The following is a 22,202-nucleotide window of genomic DNA, read 5'->3' on the forward strand; positions in this document are numbered from 1 at the left end:
GAGGGTTGATAGGCAGCTAGTGTTCATTTTAAATTTTCAAAACGTCAATTATTTGTACATGAAAGCACAATAGTTGAAGAACCTCGAGTCACCAAAAGCAAGCTCTATATCTATAAGGATAAGGAGTTGGATGTGGGCTTCGGCCTTCTGTCACTCAGTAAGTCTCCACTGAAGTGATGAAAATCTTAGCCATTCCATAAAATGACAGACTTGGATAGGTGGAATCTCCTTTGGATTAAGTTCCTTGAATCCTTTATTAGCTTGAGCACGACCAAGTGGAGGCTTGATAGTCATTTAGGACCAACGACCCTTTCTGTTCAAGGTTAGTTCAAAACTAAGAACACACAATCCAAATCCAAATCCAACTAAGCGTGCACCTTTTTAAACATGCACACAAACTCAGTTTGTGAATAGAATCGGAGGAGCTGCCGATTCGATGAATCGGTCAATTCACCCATTCAGTTGAATGGATAAAAAATATTTGAAAAAAATGGTTTTTAGAAAATATTCACATATTCACATTCGAATATGGACAAAGAAAAGTCATACATAATATGAATTTGAAATCTGATCTTACAATTTGAATATGATCTGGATCTTATTTTTACATGTATATCTCAATCTGAATCGTAATTTTGAGACGAATCTGCCCAATTTTCAAAATATAAGAGCATTGGGTGTATGATATTTATTAAAAACTAAATTCAATTGTATATTTATATATAAATCCAATCGTCTGTCATTTCTTAAATTCGAATATGATCTGATTTCTTAATAAGATATTAAGTTTATTTTAATATTTGATTTTTTCAAAATAGTTCAATTAAATATATTATTGTTCTTACTTGAGGATACAAAGGAAATGATCTTTACATGCATACATTCCACAAATCATATCCATAGCTGTCCTTTCCTCCTTTGCTTTTAAGCTTCATAATTCATATTGTTGAATCTTCCAAAGAAACCAATTGGCAATATGACGACAGCCCTCTAACTTGATTTTGAATTTCGTGGCAATCTACCATTTTAGAACATTTAAAATGGCTAGTTGTTTCCCACCATGTCAATTTTAGCAGCATTAAGACTGCTTTTTATATTGTGGATAGAGCCAAAACTTTTACGTCGTGAAACACAAATTGGTAAATTGACTCGAGCAAAAGCAACTATTAAAAATGTCTCTGTGACTATAAGATAAGTACATGCAAATGCTTGCAAATACAATTCTTCTTATGAGTATACGTGTGTGTGTGTGGAGAGAGAGAGAGATAGAGAGAGAAGAGATGTGATATTTAGGAAGTAAAAAAATATATTTCATAGAACATTAAATATATAGTTAACAAATTTTCAATTGGGCAGTAACGCAGGTCTCTTGAGGTTAACTATAATTGAAGTCCAACATGTAAATTAAAAGCTTCATATATATGCCCCCAAAGAGCCCCCACCTATATATGTCCGCCTTTCGACAGTGCAGCATCTGATTTCCTTCTCTATAAGCAATTACTTCAACTTTCAATTATATAAATAAGTTTGAAATTCAAAGTAATGATATCGACCAAAAATTTTTGGCTCGGCCACTGATACGATCACCATGAGGAGAGCATGTGGAGCAGCCGGTTTAGGAGTAGATGGCCGGCCGGTTTTTTGACCAGGCAATTGAATGAATTTTCGGGCGAATTTTTAACTGATAGTTTGTTCTATCATGTGTTGAAGACCAATTTTCGTCGGGACTGAATATCCATTTTTTTTCTCATTTTAGGACCATTTTGTCCTTTGGTTTTCTGAAAATTACGGAACCTGATTTTTATCGTTTTCTGCATTGAAACGTCTATATCTTTTAAAATAAAAACGATTTTTTAGTTTTTTTAAAATAGTTGCTTCCCGTGTCATGTTGGCTTTTCAAAGAACCTAATTTTATAAATTTTTTGTATGATTTTCCCTATGAGAGCAACAAATTACAGTAAACTATCCATAATGAGCGCATAATACAATGGCATTATAGTCAATACTTTTTCATTTTAAATAATTTGTTAACTTGTTGGTTTGGGGCGTCCCAGTGTTTGTGACCTTTCTGGTTCTCGGTGTTCCGAACATATACAAAATTGCAAGCCGAGCACAGGAGAGAATCCCTAGAGCCAGCCATAGTTAGGATTTTGTTGTTTGTTTGGATTGATTGATTAAATGTTTTTCTGTGAGATACTTGAGTTACATTTCTCCGGTATATATATATATATATATATATATAATTTTTTTTTCGTGCCTTTCATGTCATAAAATACTTATTTCTTAACTTAGTAGTCACTATTAAAAAAGCAATTTAAGCAAACTAAGCACACAAGTGCATACACATATATATATATACATATAATTTCTGGATTTCTCTTAATGGCCGTTTGATGGCCTGAAACTATGAAATTATAAATATATTTCTTGAAATAAAGGAATGAGAAAAATCTTTTTGATTCATGTGTGTGTATGTGTGTGTGATGACTGAGAAATATATACTCAATGAGACTTGAGTATCCCGTTGGTTAGAGAAATTCAAAAATCTTCTCTCTTTCTCTTATATATATATATCATTTAGATGATATTATCATTTAACCCAGTTTTACAAAAAACCCCAAGTTTACTTTTTATAACTTATAAGGGCAGTCGAGTGTTTCACTATCTTTTACAAAACTAGGTTTTGTCAAAATTAGTTTTCTTAAACCAGGTTTTGATGATACCCAAACATTCCAAAATCATGATTTTTGAGTTTTGGGTTGTCATTCAAATGCCGCTTAATTTTTTTTCTGCTCGTTAAACGTGACTTAATAGAAAGATGTTTGAAGAGAAATATATAGAAATAGAAGTAGTGGGTACCTTAATTGAGAAGAGGGGTGGGGGAGGAACTATTGGGTACTTTAATCATTTTTCATGTTCTTTACTCACTTTTGTTATAAATGTTGTTATATACACAACCAAAACATATAAATTCACACATGAATGAATTTTTGGGCGTACGACTAATATTTTATGAACACTAAAATAGCAGACTGGGTTGCACATATTCTCTATATCTTTTCAGACTTCTTTCTCAACTTAGAGTTGATTAAACCACAGCAAAAAGAACCTGAAGAACATTCTGGGTTGCACATTTTCTCTCCCTATCTTCATTCACAATCTTCTTCTCAATCATAATAGACGAGCGGGAATAGAACCTGAAACAGAAACTGCGTATCAGAATCTATATCTCTCCACCTTCAAAATTTCATTCGCCATGCTAAAATTTCATAATAGATGAATGGTTTTCTCCCTCTCTATCTTCACGATCCTATTCCTTATCTAAAAATCGATAGATGGTAGCCAAAATAATTTCAAACACCCTCTGTTTGCACATTTTCTCTCTCTATCCTCACAGATCTTCTTCACAATCTTTAAATTAATCAATGACAGGGAAAAAATATAGAAACCGCGTTGCTGATTTTCTCTCTTCGACTTCATTTTCAAAACCTTCTTCCATGTCTTTAAAATCAAGAGATAGCTGGGAAAACAACATGAAATACAAATCTATCTCTCCTCCCACAATCTTCTTCCCTATCTTAAAGTGGACAAAAGACAGGGAATATCCTAAAATACATGCTGGGTTGCATATTTTATGAAATATTGAGATATATTCTATTATTCTCAGGCTGAATGCTCCCCACGCCGGACAGCCGGACGATTTCATGTCCTCCTATTTTATGCATTTGCATACACATATGCACTGCAAAATGGAAACGCACACATCGAGTGGTCAACGAGTAGGAAAATGGAAACAAAAGATTTAAGAAGAATATGAAAGGGAGGAGAACAAAGGCAATGCGAAGAGGCAGCGAGGTCAGCAAAACTGTGGATTAAAAAGTCACCAAGAAATTCTTCTCGTATATATGTTCCCTTCTTGGCACCATCCAGTTGCCTGTTGCTGCAACGGGCATTTTCGTGAGCGCGCTCATTCGCTCAACTCTTGTCTCCTTGCGTAGAGTTGAAGCCATCGACGGCGATGCAGGAGAAGCAGCAATTGATCGTGGTGGTGGAAGGAACGGCGGCCATGGGCCCCTTCTGGAACATCATCCTCTCCGATTACCTCGACAAGATCGTTCGGTCTGTACATCTCTTCCTCTTTCTCCTCGAAATTTCGCTCGTTCTTAATTTGTTTCGTTTTGCTCCGTGGCCGAGGACGGATTCGACCTGAATGATTTGGAGTTGAAATTGGGTGGAAAACGTTAGATATAGTAACTGGGGTGTCCCCAAATCCGTGGATTACTTCAGTGCAACACTGCCACCATTTTTCCTGGCGGTTGAGTTTCTGGCGAAGAGAAAGACCCTCATCGCAAAATTCTCAGTTGGTTGCGATCGGTTGAGTTAGTAGTTGGACGACTAGATTTGCGTTCAGGTGGCAGGGGAAGTTGTTATTTTGTCCTCCGTGTTTTTTGTTCATGGTGATCATTTTGTGGTGTTGTTGGTTGAGTTCATCGATAATTTGGAGAACAGTACCTTCCTTTAATCAATCACCATAACAGTGTGATGTGCAATGCTTAACATATTTCCTGCATGAGCAAGGTGGGAATGAAAGTCATGGATTGTTATTTGGAGCTGCGTGGTTCCAGTATTCAGGGAATTACGCCCTATTAAGGAACTTCCATTTTTAGTTGATTGCGTACAGGCAATTATCTCTTCTCGAGTTGGTGGGGGTAAAAAGTGAAAAAGAGGGGACATGAATCTCTACGTGGAAAAAAGGGTTGGCTCTCTTGGGAAAAAGAAAGAATATACATAGCAGAATAGCTATGCTGCGTCATTCAAAGTCCAAACAGGGAGGAGGTGTATAGCTATGTCATATAACGCCCCAGAAACACGAGGTGCAGAGGAGGTGTATGGCTAATGAATTGGCAGGAAATGTCGTCGCATCAGCATAAATGTGTTTTTTTGTCCTATAGATAAAACTTCCTTGTCAAACTCAATAACTATCAGATAGCTGGTAACCTAAATGAGCCTAAAACTAGTCCGTAAGGCAAGGTAAGTGAGTTATGCTCCATCCGAAAAGCTACTTAACTATTGTGGTCTCTAATGCCTTAATTTAGTCATAAGTTGTAGGGAAAATGAAAGAAGCGACATGTTTCTGTCTCTGAAGATATATATTTATCATCATTTTGATGATATTTTTTATGCAACCGATGGACCATCTGATAGCTGCTGTGTTTGATGATCCAATACTAGTCCATCATTGGAAAGTCATGGTTAAAGGATACTTGAAAGTGCGTAGTTCAAAGAGAACACACCTTTGACACTAGGTAACCATACATTAATTGTCGTTTATCATTATTGCTCGATGGAAAGCTGATTTTAGAACATATATTTGCTTAAAGGGGTTGTTGAATCTGATGGTTGCATGGACCGCATGAAAGTTTTTACTTGAGGTTCACAGTGCCTTCGCTGGTTAATGTGCTCTTTGAAAGAGCAGCTGTTAGGCATTCATAGTTCTTCTGTGTGATACCTTCATCTAAAATGGTCATTTATTGTGCAGGTTCTTTCATGGGACTGAACTGACGGGCCAGGTACTCTGTATTTTTAATACCCTGATTCTTGTTAGATTCTACATACGGGAGAAGGGCTGGATTTTTTATGTTCACTGTTATGCATGGTGCTCATCTATGAAATATTCAATAGTTGGATGTTGAACTTGTTCTCCACTTGTTCTATGCAAAATATGCATATTTTCTCTGGTCCTCCATTTTATAAGTTGTCTGGAAGTATTCTTGGAGTTGGTTTATTGGAGTAAGTTTCAGAATAGAAGCACCCATCCATCCCCAAAATCTATGTTGCCAATGCATTGCTTAGGCATGGACTAAGCGTGAGTCTACAACCGTCACCTAAGTCCACCACTTAGGAGATGGGATATGTGCTGGCGCCGACACGCCTAGTCATGGGAAAGTGAATAGACATATATACCTGTGATATTATATAACTTATATACGTTATGCCTGTCATGTCTTCTTTAAGTACATCCTGTAAATACCTGCATACCTGTTATATGTAAATAGTCTATACCTGTCATGTCTTCTTTAAGTACATCCTGTAAATACCTGCATACCTGTTATATGTAAATAGTCTATCTGTTTTATATATGTTTCTGTTTCTGATTTCTGATTTCAGTTGAGTTGTTAATTTGTTATGTTTTTCTGTCTGTTATATGACTATCTCTGAAGTGATTTCTGTTATATACTCTTAGTATGTATGACTGTTTCTGATTTCTAATTTTCTAGTAATATATATACTGTAATATACTGCAATATGTTATAGCTGTTTCTAGTAATATTATACTGTTTCTGATTTCTGCTATTTATTTCATTTATGATTTAACCATTAGTAGACTGTTGTATGTATTCTGTTTATGATTCATAATTCATATTGTGTATTCTGTTTTACTGTTATATTGTATAATACAGTCTGTATTACTGTATAATATAGTCTGTGATGTATTCTATTTATGATTTAACCATTAGTAGACTGTTATAGTATTCTGTTTATGATTCATGTTATGTATTCTGTTTTACTGTATAATACAGTCTGTACTACTGTTTAGTCATTAGACTGTTATATGTGTTGTGTTTATGATTCTGTTACATACTGTATTATGTAACATGTATTATTTTGTTATACACTGCTTTTGTAATATGTATACTGTTATATACTGTAATATGTATTATACTGTTATATTATATGCTGCTGTAGTCATACGTATACTGTTATATACTATAACAAGTAATATGTATTATACTTTTACATAACTAAAAAGATTAAAGAAAAATTTTGGTCGCCTTTTTTGTCTAGGTATGCCTGGGAGCTAGGCACGGACAACATAGCTCAAAATAGAATACAGCTTTGTAGAAACATCCAAGGCATGGTTAAATTATAACTAAGGACATATATTCAATAGGGTGTGTTATGTGGTCGGCGGGATACCTGGTTTAACAGGAAGCCGGGCTTCCCAAATTACTGACCAGAGCTAGGAGTTGTTCAAAGGCCCAACCTTGCCTCGTCTCAAAAAATTTGGTAGCCTCAAATGGCAGGAATGTTGCTTCTGCACAATAATATACGTCTCTGAACTGGTTGGTGTCCAGCCTAGTTACAAGCCAAATAGACTGAGGAACTTACATGTAATTGATCAATGACTACAGCACGTGTGCATTTTTATTGTTCATGTTTTCTTTGCTTGTGCTTACCATACTTTACTCCTCGACGAAATAATTTCCGAAACTTATGCCTGAGACAGGTCACTAATGTCTTAAAGAATGGATTTTTTTCTGCCATTCTTATTCTTGTATAGTTCATACGTTAGGTTTTATACCAATTTTAATGTGATCTCAAATTGTTGTTTTGGATGCATCACCACATTTCTGTAGTTTAAATGATTGGGTCCTATTATTTTCAGTCTTTATTGTCTGCACATCTTTCTGCATACTGCACTGGTCTTCGAATCTTTCTATTTTCCTCCAGAATTATGTTTATGTCTATATGTAAATAAATGCATGTTTTACTTGCAGAAGATTTCTAGTGGAAACGTTGAACTTGCATTGGTAGTGTTCCATGCTCATGGACCCTATGCTGGTAAGTTGTGCTAGTTACATCTTCTTTTTATTCTTGAACATGTTTTTTAACCGTCTTTGTCACATTTGTTCATTCGTTGTCTGTAACTAATTATTTGGTTATTTTTGGTTGACCCTATCTCCTCTCTAGGCAGTATGTTTGCTTGATTGTTGGCAGTAGTTTTTCTCTTCTTTTTTTTTTAGTGTTTGCTCGTGTATATTTTACATTGTTACATATATATGGTTTTGAACTTAGCAGTTGAGGAACCTCAATCTGGACAGGATATGTCAGGTGTTTTTGCATGATTAGTTATCTAGTGGAATCTTGTATTTCAGTTAATTCCTTTAAAAGGATATTAATGTTTATTTTGAACATCTATGAAATGCCTAATTTGTTACAATTGTTTAGAAGGAATATCCTTATCATATCATACATGATATTCTGATAAATGCTTACAGCCATAACAAGCAGTGATTCCATCAGAGGGCTATGATGTGGGAGACTGTCATTCACTTAGCGTGAAAGATAATGATGTGGAACTGTCAATGACTTTGAGGATGTCCTTTTATCTTTCCTATTGTTCTGCTAAATTTGCATTGTGGATATGAAGATATAAGTGTCTTTTTGTGTTTGTTGAATTCACAAATCAAACCAATATATCTGCATTGCAGCATGCTTGGTGCAAAGAAGTGGCTGGACAAGAGACCTAGATGTATTTATGAATTGGTTGTCATCAATAACATTTACGGGCGGTGGCTTCAGTGAATCTGCTGTAGGTGAAGGGCTAGCTGAGGCATTAATGGTAAGAAAAGAATTGTTTTCATGAACTTTCCTTTTGGTTTGTATTATATTTGGCATTTCATGGTTTGGCTGCTCTTTATGGGGTCATCCCTCACAAAGTACAAATACTTCTTTGGATGCTATTTTTGCATTTGGTGGTTTAGCTGTTTCATATAACTTCTTTATTATTAATTTTTTTTCACTCTTTCAGTGGCTGATTTCAGGGTTGGAGCTAGGAATTTTTTGCAAACTAGATTTTTTGTTTTTAATTTGAAGGGGACCATGCCCCTGCACCCCCCGCCCTGTGGCTCCACTATTGGCTGATCTCTTCATACATTTTGTAGAAAACATTGTTTTTGAGTTATTTCGTTCAACATAATAAAATAACTTAGGAACGGAGAACAAACTTTTTTTAGTGATTTTTTCTAAATCTTTCATGCGAAACATTTAAAATTATGGATGCGTTGTTTTATATCTTTGGCTTGTAAAACATCTATATACTTTCTTGGAACATTTTAAGCCTGTTCCAGTCAGCGTCACAGCCTCCTTCTTAATAACCTATCACAAAAGGATGTAAATTTTTTATTGAAATACCATTGACAATATAATATTCTAGAAGTACGTCAAAAATTAAATCTATTGATGTAATAATCTTAAAATATGCCCAGAATAGAATCTATTGTGTATTGTTTGCAATATTTTGAAGGATAAGAGCTTCACTGCCTTGTCTTCCTAAAGGTATGAACCTACCTCTTTTCATTTTTGTAAAACCATTAGTACATGGAGCTCCTTGAGCACCTACATTTACTCAGGCACACAAGTGATATCTGGGAAGGTTTTTGGACAAGGTAAGAGTGTTACTTCAATGGTTAGAAATATCAGCATCAGATGAGTGCTTCCAGATGACCAATTATGCAAGTTATAACTTATAAGTTGATAACTAAATGTGCATGTGAAATGGGCCATATATAAGTGGACTTTAACTAGCATTTCTCGTATGGGTTTTAAATTTTTAATATCCAAGTAGTGTCATGCCTTGGACTTGGATGGCTCAGGAGTGGAGGGGTCCTTAATGGCTATTGTTTCATATTGTGCTTGTGGATGTGTAAATGATGGAGATATTAATTGTTCATAAGCTTTATGTTTGTGTTCATGTGTGGTTGTTGGGGATTTTTCTTTTTTGGTTGGGTGGGTGGGGGGGGGGGGTGGTGTGGATGGGTCTGTGTCCGTCTGCACTCATCTTAGTAAGCAACAACATGATTATGGTACTAAGTTGGTTTATGATTTTTTTTTGTTGTCTGTGCGTTAAGTAGTTTCAGATTTTGTCATAGGATTTTATGCTGCTGAAGCAACACATGCTGAAGGTGGCGAATGAATGTACCAAGGACGTATTCCTGCATCTGAAAATAATTTGATAGCAGTTTTATATCTGCTTTAATTATTGAAATTATCTTTTATTTCTTTATTTGTAAAGGTGTCAAATAAACCACTTTGACTAGTGAAATTGAATATCTGAACCCAAGATTTGCATTCTTGAATCTTTCATGTTTTTATGTCCAGCAGCTGAAAGCCTTGAAGACTATTGCTGGCTTTGTTCATACATTTACTGTCAACAACATGCTGAAAGACGAAGAATAAATAAAGGATTTCTTATCCAAGTGAAACACTTTTTAACTTGCATGTCATCCCTGTTCTTCATTGGCCTGACCAGTTCAGAAAATTAAGGTCATTGCTTATGTGCTTTACAGAATCAACTTTTATGATTTTTTTTAGGCCTTTCAACATTTGAAGTTGAACATGCTGAATTGAGATTTCCATGGTGAAGGTTGATTGCAGGATCATCTCTGTGTATGTTTTCTTGATTTGTAATTTGTGCTTGGTCAAATGGCTCAAAATCTATTTACAATGATACAACTAAGATATGGGGATATGATCTTTTCTGTTAAGTTCTCAACATAATTCCTATATGAGGGGATGCAGAGCAGGATGTCAAACAGGGAATCCTGGTGGCATAGCTCTAAGTCATTGTTGACAATTTTCTGATTATTATTTTAGTTGGCTGTTCCACATTGAAGATGCATTCTTGGCTCACTTATGTATGTTTTATTCTAGATGTTTCACTCTGCAAACTTGAACCAGTTGCCTCAAGCTGTTGAAATACAAAAGCATTGCATTCTGATAGCTGCTAGCAATCCCCATCCACTACCTACACCTGTTTCACTGCCAACTACTCAAGAGTTGGAGCAGAAAGAAAATTCCGAAGTGAAAGCAGAAGGTCGTCTTTGTGATGCCGAGGCAGTTGCAAAGGCATTTGTGCAGGTCTATTCGTTTCTTTCTAACTGACAACCTGCTTCTGTCCTTTTCTTATTTTTTTTATGAGATTTTCATATAACCTAAAATTCTTTTCTTTTTTTTCCACCTCATTCAGTGCCAGGCCTCTTTGTCAGTTGTCTCACCGAAACAACTTCCAAAGCTAAAAGCAATATACAATGCGGTATGTCTTACCCTTTTCCGTTATATATTTTTTTCTTTTTCCAGAAGCACACATTTTCTATGATTCTTAATTTATTATGCTAGGCTTGCTTTTCACAACCTTCTTTCTTGGTGCACTTGATTATAATATTTGATTGCAGTCATTTTAGGAATTCTTGACATTCTAGAAGAGTGCCATAGAAATTAACTGCCTGCCTAGTGAAACTTATTTAAGCTATACAATATCATCAATTTTACATATTTTGTCAGGTCATGACGAGCCTTGTGTACATCCAGGTCAGTTACCTATGCCGATTTTCCTGATATAAAACAGAGATAACCTTTGTCACATGGGTACTGCTGTAAAGGCAGCGTACCCGAACCAGTCAGGTACGACACCAGTACTGGTACTAGTACCGTCCCAGGTACTTCTTGGGTACTGGTCAAACAGTACCAGATATGGTCAACGTACCCAAGACCGTATCCGTCTGATTTAGGACTCGGTCAAAGTTGACCGAGTCCTTTCCTATCCAAAATTTAGGATTTCAGTTTTGTTCTTTACACCATTTACACTTAGGAAACACATACAGAGCTGCGTTTTCATATTTTGTTCAATAGTTTCTTCTTTAGAATCTATAAATTTTGAATCATGAATGTGATATTTTGTTTGAATTCTTATTTTATGATATATATATATACACACAGCTGTACCCCCATATCCAAGTTTTTTAAAAATAGTCCGAACCTGTACCTATATTGGCACCCATATCCATACCTGTGTGACATAGGAGATAACAAAAGAAATGACCTTTGGACATCATGTGCCATACTGTTGGTTGTTCGTTGTGGACCCATGACTATTTATTTTGCATATTGATGCATTACTTTGCATCAGTCACCATTCACAAATGAACTTCCATGAGGGAAATTCTCATGAGATTTTGAAAACCTAATTTGTAAAGTGAATTTTTTTGGGACATATATTACAAATTTACAACAATAATAAGAAATAAATGAAATCAAAACCGCAGTAGCCAACCTCATTCTCCCCACTCACTGCAAGCAGAAAGAGCATGACTGATGATTTAAGTTGAGGGAGGTTCTGAGTTTTTAATTGCTGAAAAGAAAAGAAATAAACAAAAGATTGAGGGAGAGGGCAGCACCTCCTTCCTTCTGCTTCCATTTATGGCAGCATGATAGCTACCAAATAACTATCACTCTTACTTTCCGTTGAGTTCTGTCTAAACACAGGTTAACGCGAATCCCAGCTTCGATTGTGATTTCATTCATTTCTTAGGGTTTTAATTCCCCTTAAGAGGTATATATATGTATCTATGCGAGTGGGTGGGTTTATTACATGGTCTAACTAATGACCCGACCTGTGAACTCTGTGTGAGTGATGAAACAGAAACAAAACTAAAAACGTAAGGGCAGGGTCAGTTCTGCGCCTAACACAGCAGGTTTGGGAGGTTGTTTTCTGTTATTCCTTTTTGTCCTGGTTGTGATTCTATTCCATGTTGAGGCTTCAGGGAGATCCATCATCACCACAGTGTGTGTGAAAGAGAGAGAGAGAGAGGGAGTGGATTACCACTTGTCACCCATTCTTCTTTTGCAGTCAATGGAGAAGATTCAGTTCTGAGGAAGATCCATCAGTTAACAGGAGACTGAGGGAGGGTTTATGGGGGAGACCATGTTCAGGAAGGTCTATGTCAGACAGGTGAAGGGTTGCATGTGTGCGTACGACATCCTTAGAAAAAGCATGGTTGCAGGTGTAGCAAGGTCAACAAACAACAAAATGAACACATAACGAGCTATGGTTCTCTCAATGGTTCAACAAAAGAGAGCAAATTGTCTGTTGCCCCACCAAGCCGCACTTGCACCCACGTGACTAGGGTGCAACAGCTATCTTGAAGAGTCTATGTTACTTAGAGGAGGGACTTTGGTGCAGCAGTCTTGAAGAGTCTGTTACTTGGAGTAGGGCCGTTTCCTGTAATTCTACTATATCTTGTAGACGATTGTGAGGATTGAGGTCGGGGGGTGTGTGTGATGGTTTGGGGTTGCACACTATTGAGACGATTGAGGTCTGAGGGAGGTCCGTCATCTCCATAGAGGGAGAAAGATGTTTGAATAAAATATGCCGTGAATAGCCAATATCAGTTGTCTTAGGCATTGAAGGGGATGTAGAAGTGCCCTAAACATCAAGTTTTATCAACTATTTTTTTGGACATGGAAGTGCTGAAAGGATGAGAGTTTTGTTTTGTTATTTTAACAAAAGAGTTCTTCATAAGGTCTCATAATATTGGAATGAGGCGCTACTTTGGAAACAAAATTGCACATAGAATAGGATATTCTAATTTGTTATCATGAGTTCTCTGGCATTCAGCTTCCTCTCACCAAAGGCATTAGTTGTACACCTTAAAGATAGCCCAGTTAATCTCATGAGAAAAAAATTGGCATTCATGATGAGAATTATTTCACTATTATTGCAAAGTCTTACTGTTCTCATGAAATCCTACATTGACACCTTCTCCTTGTTTGTAAACTTGATGTCTGGTATATCTGTATATGTTTCATCTTTGCTTTCTCCACCTAACCTGTTTGTATGGTGCAGGCCAAAAGAAGCTCCAGAGTTGCTGAAGCAGCTGTAGAAAATTCTAAAAACCCACAATTTCTTCTTCTTTTATCTGATAGTTTTGTGGAGGCACGTGCTGCCCTAAGCCGATCTGGAGTGGCTGGACTCACTAGCAACCAAAACCAGCCGAAGTTCGATTCTACAAATGTTCCGACAGCCATGATCTCAGCGCCTCCAGCAACTTCCATTTCCTCAGGTTTTTTTTTTCTGAATTAGAAACTTTTGTGTGTTCGTAGGACTTCAATAACTTCATTTTTTGTTTTTCTATGAAAGGATTTTTGGTTCAAATGCTGAATCAACATGTCACATATTATGACTATCATTTGTGTACTGCACTTGTTAGCTATTAGATTTAAGATTTTGCAATAGCACCATTGTGCAGTTCATTGAAGGTCCTGCATATTTTGAACCATGTCTTAATGTTTAAATGCCATCGTAACTTTTGCCCATATCTTCATGGTGCAATGAGTCTGCAACACACACACACACGCACACATGTATCAATCCTGATCTGGCTGCACTACTCCATTGACCCGATGGAATTTCACAAAAGCCTCTCCTATCTCTTCAAAACTGTGAAGAAAATATTGAGGTGTGAGAAGATTCTAGAGAGGTGAGGTTTAAGGGCCCTGGTCCTCTTTCCACTACATGGTACTTTGCATGCTATGATTTGCTTTTCCTCTTAAAAAATAAATTGAAACATTGATAGAAGAAATTCTTTTATGCTGTATCAGTGTATTGTATATCTTAAAAATTTGTATTTCATCATGGTTTATCTTAATATCAAATTGACTGTTGTTATATTAGTTTCAAATCTATCATCAAGCTATTGTTCCTTTTGTCTGGGGTTTGTCATGGCTATCCAGCTTTTTTACTCTCTCATCCATTCCCTTGCATATCTAAAAGTTAAGTTTAGAATGCACCAGTGAAGATTCTTGGAGTCAAAAGGGCACTATCTCTCCTTCTTTTGTGCATAACATTGCTGCTAATTAAATGGTTGCATATGTACTTCATTCTGCTCGTGTAACTCATTCCTCAGTCCATGTACCAGCTATGAATCGAGCACCTCTTACTGGCGGGCTTATTCCTCCGGCAATTGTAAAAGTCGTAAGTTGCATGTTTCCACTACCTTTTAGTATGCTTGGAAATAGTGCATTTGAAACACTATTTTGGCTTCTCTATCTTTATATTATGGACATTTGCTATGTGGTTAACATGTTTGATTATTTACTGACTGTTCTGCTAATTACTATTTTTAGGAACCAAATACCTCATCATCTTTGGGACCTGGGCCCACATATCCACATGTAAAGCCAACTATCCCCCATGGAGCCTCTCCTGTTTCTAGCATGCAGGCGTCATCACCAGCTGTGACCTCCCAAGAGCAAACAACTAGTGCTGATAATGCACAAGAACTCAAGCCTATAGTGGGTGGCATTTCTCAGGGTATGCGTTCTGTGGGTTCAGCTGCTGCAAATGTGAATATTCTCAACAATCTTTCTCAAGTTCACAAGGTGATGACTTCAGCCTCTCTAACTGGACCAAGTTCCATGGGGATTCCTACACTTGGTGGAACACTCATGGCAATGCACATGTCAAGTATGCTCTCTAATGGAATGTCATCAGCTCCAGCAGCTCCTGCACAAAATGTTTTCCAAACTACACAATCTGTCATGGCATCAATGGCTGGGGCCACAACATTGGGTGGAACTGCACAGGTTTCGCAAAATGTAGCACAAGGTTCATTACCATCTGCTCCTTCTAACCTACCTGGAAACACAAGCATTGGCTCACCTCCCTTAGCGAATATGCCAGGAGTTGTTGGTATGAACCTTCCTGCTTCTGCTGTTGGTCATGGTAATCTGCCTTCAGGAACACAGATTGGACCAGGTGCAATTGGGATGAACCAAACTGTAATGGGTGGTTCCGGTACCACAAGTTTACCTTCTGGTGCAGGAACAATGATTCCCACACCTGGTTTGTCTCAACCAGGGGTACATTCTCTTGGTGTGAACAACAATTCATCTGTTAATATGTCAATGACCCAATCTTCGGCAGCTATGCAACAACAGAGTAAATATGTTAAAATCTGGGAGGTAATTGGTTGAATGGTATCTTTTCTGCAACTTGTGCATTTGTTTTAATACTTTAGCAGCTGCTCGTTTTGGAAATATTATTCTCTGCTAAATATGAAGTATAGTGAAATATTAGTTGTTTACCTATGACCAACAAGAATAATTCTATTTGTCAAAGCTTTTATTGGTTCAAGTTTCAAAGTTCAACCTATAAACTAGTTTGTATTTATTCAGCTTTGGAACTGTTATTCGTTTGCTTTTTCTCTATTCATGCAGGGAGCACTATCTGGTCAAAGGCAGGGGCAACCAGTCCATATATGTAAACTAGAGGTTTGAGCTGATGCAATACCTCAATGTTTTCTTTTTAGGTTCTTAAGTTTCTGGTGTTATTATGGTAGCATGAGAGCTTCAGTGAAGGCTACTTTACTTACTATATTGATTTCTGGTAACTAAAAATTAGAAGTGCTCCCATGAAGTGGATTTGTTGGGACCTATGTGGAATTAATGGTCCTAGCTGGCACAAAGAAAAGAAAAGACGAAGAGAAAAAAGGGAAATATGAGAAATGGAAAGAAGGGGCAAGCAACCTGGCACCTGCGTCTTAACCAACAAAGCAAATGATTCAAAAAATTAAGAAAGTTATTTTTTTTAAGAATTGAAGAAGTATTATTTTTTGCCTATGCCTCCTAGGTGCCTAGACGGCATGCGGACTCACTTTAGATTACAGAAAGTGATTGGCAGCTGACTATGAAAAATCCTAGTTTTGAAAGTACTTGTTTGATATATTTTGATTTTCATTGTTTAAGGGAATAACTTTTTCAGGTGATATAACTTGTGTAAATGATGACTTAATGTTAATCATCATCTTTTTTTAGCAGATTAAATATTCTTTAGAACATGATACAGATGTAAAGATAATTATAAGGTGATCAACGATACTCATATGGGGAAAAAGTTAATGTTTTTTGTACGATGTTATAAAACAATCTGGAGAAATGACAAACAGACATATCAAATGACATTAGCAGATTTGTTCCATGCTCTTCTAAGATTCATGCACAATGGAGGGAAAGGTTTTCCAGGTAGTATCATTGAAACCTGCACTATCACCTGGGCACATAGGAGGTGATACCTGCACTTTCACTTGGTTATGTAGCTGCAGGTTTTCTTTTATTTTCTTGCTCTCAAAATCCAAAACATCATGCATTTTGCTGTTTTGGAATTTTCGCATGTCCATGTTTTTTAACATGTGCTTTATTGATTGGTTACCAATTTCTGTAGCACATAGAACCTCTTCTGCAGAATGAGTGCATATCCACCATGTCTTCTTCATATCAGACATATTTCGTGCATTTTTTCTATCCATTTTTGGAGAAACTTTGAATGTGTCTCCTTTTATCTATCCTGGTGATTACTATTGTAAGGGTGCTGTATGGTGATGTAAAGGGTTAGATTTAGTTTATACATGTGTTCTGCCAATTCCAACTAGTTTATGTGCTATAGCCAGGTTAGTAATTGAAATAATTCTTAATTTCAATTTAATTTGGTGGAGACAATAAAAAAGCCTGATAATGTCCATTTAGTATGTGGGTTGGATTGGTCCTTCCTAGCTCATACGTATTTTGTATCTTTCTCCATTTCACAATCTGAACATGTTCCAAGAACAAGTACCTTTTTTTTCTAAACATGGAAAAAACCTGATTGTATTGCAAAATGGGCTCCATATTTGTTAAATCAAGTCCTACTTGATTGACTAACAAGATCCTTGATTTTCAAATTATTGGCTAGTCAACCAAGAAGTTGAGGAAGCCACTTCTCTCTTGTGGGAAAATTTCTAGGTCCTGAAAATCAGTTAGTTTGACTGACTTGGCCAACTAGTCATTGATGAATAGCATTGATCATCTGCTTTTGGAATGTTCTTGCTGTTAACTTTTTTAGAAGGGAAAAGTTTTAGACTTTTTAGTTATAACTTTTAAGGATGCCCCTTTTATTCCCTTTCCAGTGAGTCATTAAGGGCATCTTCTTTATTTTTGTTTATGTTATTGTTTCTGTTTCGTGTGCTTTTTTGGATCTTTTTATTGGACAAATGACTTTATTAGTAATCTCTAAAGTAGCGTTGGGTAGTTAGCATTCAGTTTATCGTTTTGCAATGTAATGTATAGTCAGTAAACTATGTATTTTACTCTATGTCACACGGACACGGCAAATTAGCCCGTGTATCTGTGTCGACACGCGTACACCCGGATCCGGACATGCGTGGCTGGGACATGCTAAAAAATAAAAGTTATTAATTTAACTTTTTTTTTTCATTTTATCAATTTTTTGTGATGCATCCAATTATTTTCATGAACAATCCTTTCAAATATTCAGCACTTTTGTGATAAAACAAACTTTCTTACGAGATTGTAAGAGTGAACTATTAATTTAATGTTTTTTTTTATTTTATCATTTTTTAGACTATAAAATTTGCCGTGTCTGTGTATCCGAAAATTTTGAAAAATTGCCGTGTCCGTACCCGTATCCCTGTATCGCACCTGCGCCCGTGTGACATAGATTTTACTTGATCTGTCTTGTCTTGCCTTTCACAATTTAATCATTGTGTTTCTACTGACTAGTCCCTTTAGGGGTTTGACCAACTCGTGATTGACTCCTTATTTTGACTATGATTATATTCAATGCTAGGAACATGAATAAAGAGAAGGAACCTTAACTTCTACTGTTGCCCTATTATCCTGGAGGACTCGGTTCTTATTACTTAGACTCACCACATGTATAGATGTTTGGTATCATGTGGCATGCATGGTCATCAAGGTTGTGCAACGCTACTTCTTCTACATTAGTTCAAAATATGTGATCTACTACATGCTGTACTGAACTTTCTGGTCACGACTGTGATCCAAATGACCTGAACATTGTATAGAAGCAGTATATTCCCTTTCTTTGATAGTCCATTTTCTAGTTATTGATAAGATCTTCGTGTTCTTTGGCAGAATGTCCTCATAAATAATAATTATTGAGCAACCTATTTAAAATAGAATAACTTCCATGTGATACCAATCTACCACTTCAAAGTACTTGTTTGAGTTACCTTCTGCAGCGTAATACCGGCTCTCTTTTTTGTCCAGCTGGAGCTTCAAATCCTACAATGAAGCTTTTTTTTATCAATAGTAATTTGAATATTGACATTGGTTTTTTATGATTTACAGGGGTACAGACATGTCAACTCATCAGAGTCGTAAGTTCTATATGAAGCATTTTACTTTGTTATTGCTATATTAAAGATTTAAAAGTGCATCTACGTTCTTTGTTGAAGCCATTCTTTATTGAAACCAATGTCTTGTCTTTTGGCATCTTGTCATACCTACCATTAATTTATTTCATTGCTCAAATGAAGACTAGATTTCAGAGATGGATGGTTCTTATCAAAGACATGATCAAATTGGGATTTATTACTAATTGATGTGATTTATTAATGTAACCTCCGTGAGATTGAAAGTGTAGAAAGAATATCTTGTATTGGAAAGCTCATGTGAAGACGGATTTTCATTACACATGGTGGTTGGGTGTTGTCCCGCTGCAAATTTACCTGCTTTTTTCCTCCATGTTCAATCATAAAACTATTTAATTGACCTTTAAAAGTAGTTTAGACTTTAGATTACCAGAACTTCAGACACCACATTTCTGTAGCTTCACACTGTGAAAACTGAAAAGCTCAAAGCAATCAAAAGAATTTTGGCACACTCTCTGATGCATATAATTAGGTCAAATACCTAAGTTTTGGGCATTGATCTTGTATGGTTTAACATCCCCTGGAAAGTTCTAGTTGTGTTGTTCCATTGATGTTGTCTCTGTTCTGCTTTTCCAAGAAGTGCCTTGCTGTAGTTTTTGTACCTTTCTTTGGAATAGAGTACTTGGATGTTCTTCCTTACCATTCGGCACTGTTGTTCAGGTTAGCTTCCGACTGGAAACCAACAATGCAAATAGTTCGACTCATATCTTCAGATTATATGAATAACAAGTACGTCTCTGACCTCTGCTATCCACCCATGAAGAGTCTATACTTTCCTCCAAATTACTGTAGGCTTTAACTGTTGAAGCTGATGGCCTCTCTCTCTTTCTGGCTTGTTTGTTGATGACATCAGGCAATACCTTGGGAAGTGTGATTACTTGGTTTTCAGAGTACTTAATCAGCATGGATTTCTCTCTCAGCTACAAGAGAAAAAGCTTGTACGTAATGAAACCATTCTGCTTTCATTTGCTATACGTATTGTACTTGTTAATGAAGATCTGAACTAAAAACTCATGGAAAGACTTGGTGAAATGATGAAGATACAAAAATTATATCTGTAGTTCAACTTTTGTTTAGCAAACATGGCCTTGGGAAGTGTCATAGTACCTTTAGTTCCATGCTAGTACAAGAATCCAACAATTAGAATAATCATATGAGTGTGTGTGAGAGAGAGAGAGAGAGGGAGGTGCCGTAAAAAAATGCAAGCTGGTTAGCAAGTCCTAATGAATGCCATATCGTTAGCGGAGATGCAAAAAATTAAAAAATTGATTCATTTTTGGGAGTCAAGGCCTTTTTTTTTTTTTTTTTAACATGTGGAAACCACAATTTGGGTCAAGCCTCTTGCCCAAGTGCGGAATACCACAAGAACTTTTCCCTCACCTCCATAGTTAAAGGACCTGCTTTGGCTTTTCTATTGATGCCCAAGGAGTTCAAACCTGCCCACCTAGCGGTTGTGGCCTCCCCACTGCATCACAATCCCTCCAGACCTCAGGAATAAGATTTGATGGCTCTGGCCCACATGCGACCTATTACTTAATTTACTCTGTTGTGTATTTATGGGCACCTTGATAGATTTCTCATTATCCTCCTCTGGTGAGAATCCAAGAGTAAACGCTCCACCATTCCTTGCAGTGTGCTGTAATTCAACTGCCTTCTCAGACTCTGCTTCTTTCAGTTTCTGATAAACCAAGCCGCTTGATTGGGATGCTTTTCCCTGGGGTAAGTTCACTGTGCTGCTTTTTTCTATAAATTTTAAGAAACATTAGCACTGAGTTTTGATTTTTTCTTTTATAATTTTAAAGGATATGGTCGTTTTCAAGCCACAACCCTCCAGTCAGCAGCAACAGCAGCAGCAGCAACTGCAGCAACAATCACAACAGCAGCAGCAGCAGCTGCAGCAACAGCCGCAGCAGCTGCAACCTCAACAACCACAGCAGCTGCAACATCAGCAACAGTTGCAACAACACCAGCAGCAACAACAGCTACAGCAACAACAGCAACAGATACAACAGCATCAACAACAGCAACAAATGCAACAGCATCAGCAACAACAGCAACTGCAACAGCATCAACAGCAGTTACAACATCAGCAACAACAAATACAACAGCATCAGCAGCAACAGCAACTGCAACAGCATCAGCAGCAGCAGCAGTTACAACATCAGCAACAACAACTACAACAGCATCAACAGCAACAGCAGCTACAACATCAACAACAGCAGCAACAGCAAATGGTTCCCACAGCAATGAATCAAGCGTTTGTTCAAGGGCAAGGAAGAACACAGATGTTATCACAGGGACAAATGCTATCACAAGCTCCACAAAACATGCCTGGAGGTGGTTTCTTGTCCTGAATGTTAGTGAAGTAAAAGATTGGTCTCTTACCTGCCAACAACACTTGAACCCATCTTAAGGTAACATGAGTAATGCATATCATGCAGCATTTGGAATGTGAAAATAGAAGGGTTCAGGAAGGGGACCAAATTTTGATAATTGTGGACAATGTTGCAAGGCATGCTTCATGAATGTAAAGTTTTGGGAATGTACATAACATATGGAACGTGGGCATGTAACCATTTAAGCGTCTGGAAATATTGAAGACTCACAGTGATCACCAACGATTGTTGCATAAAAAAAATCTTCTGAAGTATGATTGGTGATGGTTACACCCTTTGTGAAATGTGATCGATGATGAGGCGACTGGCAAGTGAGCCGGTAAGTGGGTCTGGTCATAACAAGGTGTGACAAAGATCATATGACTGATAAAGTGTTCTATGAATGAATGGGCGGGTGCAAAGTTACATTAGTAGATCTTAGGACGTACAGGATGCAGCTGCAGACTTGGAAAATAATTTCGCTCGTGCACCAAACCACAAGGAACACTTTTACAAGCTTTTCTTATGGGTGTGCAAGCAAGAAGTATCATCTATGAGAAACTGTCATTCTTATCGTCCATGGTTCTCAACCGGTGGTCGGTTTGCAACCATCACCCTTCACGCGTGTCGATTGTTGTCCATTTCGTCGGTAAATGGTTGCTTTGGCTTGGTTAGAGCCGGAATCATCTGTTTGGATAAGGTCCATGTGCTGGTTACTCAGTGGACCTGAGAAGTAGAGGAGATAGAAATGAGAAGCTGTAAAGATGAGTTCGAGAGGCAACCATTTGCATTGAGAAACAAGTTTCAGTTTTAGCCTTTTACAATAACACCGGTATAAATGGATGGTCTAACACAAGTACGAGATTAATGAAACAAGGTCAACCAGCTGGTGAACATGTTAAAGAATTGCATAGTTCCAGCTGGTGTTTTACATCGGTTGCTGGGAGGACCTGATCTCCCTGTTTTAATGAAGCATACC

General features: G+C 37.0%; 1 protein-coding gene across 4 annotated transcripts; it reads left to right on the forward strand.

Moving 5' to 3' along the window:
* Positions 1 to 3,606: 3,606 nt before the first annotated feature.
* On the forward strand, positions 3,607 to 21,498 carry LOC116249350 (mediator of RNA polymerase II transcription subunit 25). 4 transcript variants are annotated; one of them, XM_050075842.1, is made up of 16 exons: positions 3,607 to 4,119; positions 5,540 to 5,570; positions 7,560 to 7,623; positions 8,274 to 8,404; positions 10,495 to 10,701; positions 10,811 to 10,876; positions 13,466 to 13,682; positions 14,526 to 14,593; positions 14,746 to 15,226; positions 15,302 to 15,582; positions 15,838 to 15,891; positions 18,766 to 18,794; positions 19,509 to 19,577; positions 19,702 to 19,786; positions 20,481 to 20,567; positions 20,651 to 21,498. In XM_050075842.1, exons 1-16 carry the CDS (start codon positions 4,019 to 4,021, stop codon positions 21,200 to 21,202), a joined length of 2,523 nt encoding a protein of 840 aa, XP_049931799.1. In that variant the 5' UTR covers positions 3,607 to 4,018; the 3' UTR covers positions 21,203 to 21,498. The 4 variants fall into 4 exon arrangements, with proteins under 4 accessions (XP_049931799.1, XP_049931796.1, XP_049931797.1 ...); XM_050075839.1 differs by having other exon boundaries at positions 3,609 to 3,855; positions 3,999 to 4,119; positions 14,746 to 15,582; XM_050075840.1 differs by having other exon boundaries at positions 3,609 to 4,119; positions 7,563 to 7,623; positions 14,746 to 15,582.
* The last annotated feature ends 704 nt before the right edge of the window (positions 21,499 to 22,202 follow it).

The sequence above is a fragment of the Nymphaea colorata genome, chromosome 2, assembly GCF_008831285.2.
Source record: "Nymphaea colorata isolate Beijing-Zhang1983 chromosome 2, ASM883128v2, whole genome shotgun sequence".
NCBI classification, from domain to species: domain Eukaryota; kingdom Viridiplantae; phylum Streptophyta; class Magnoliopsida; order Nymphaeales; family Nymphaeaceae; genus Nymphaea; species Nymphaea colorata.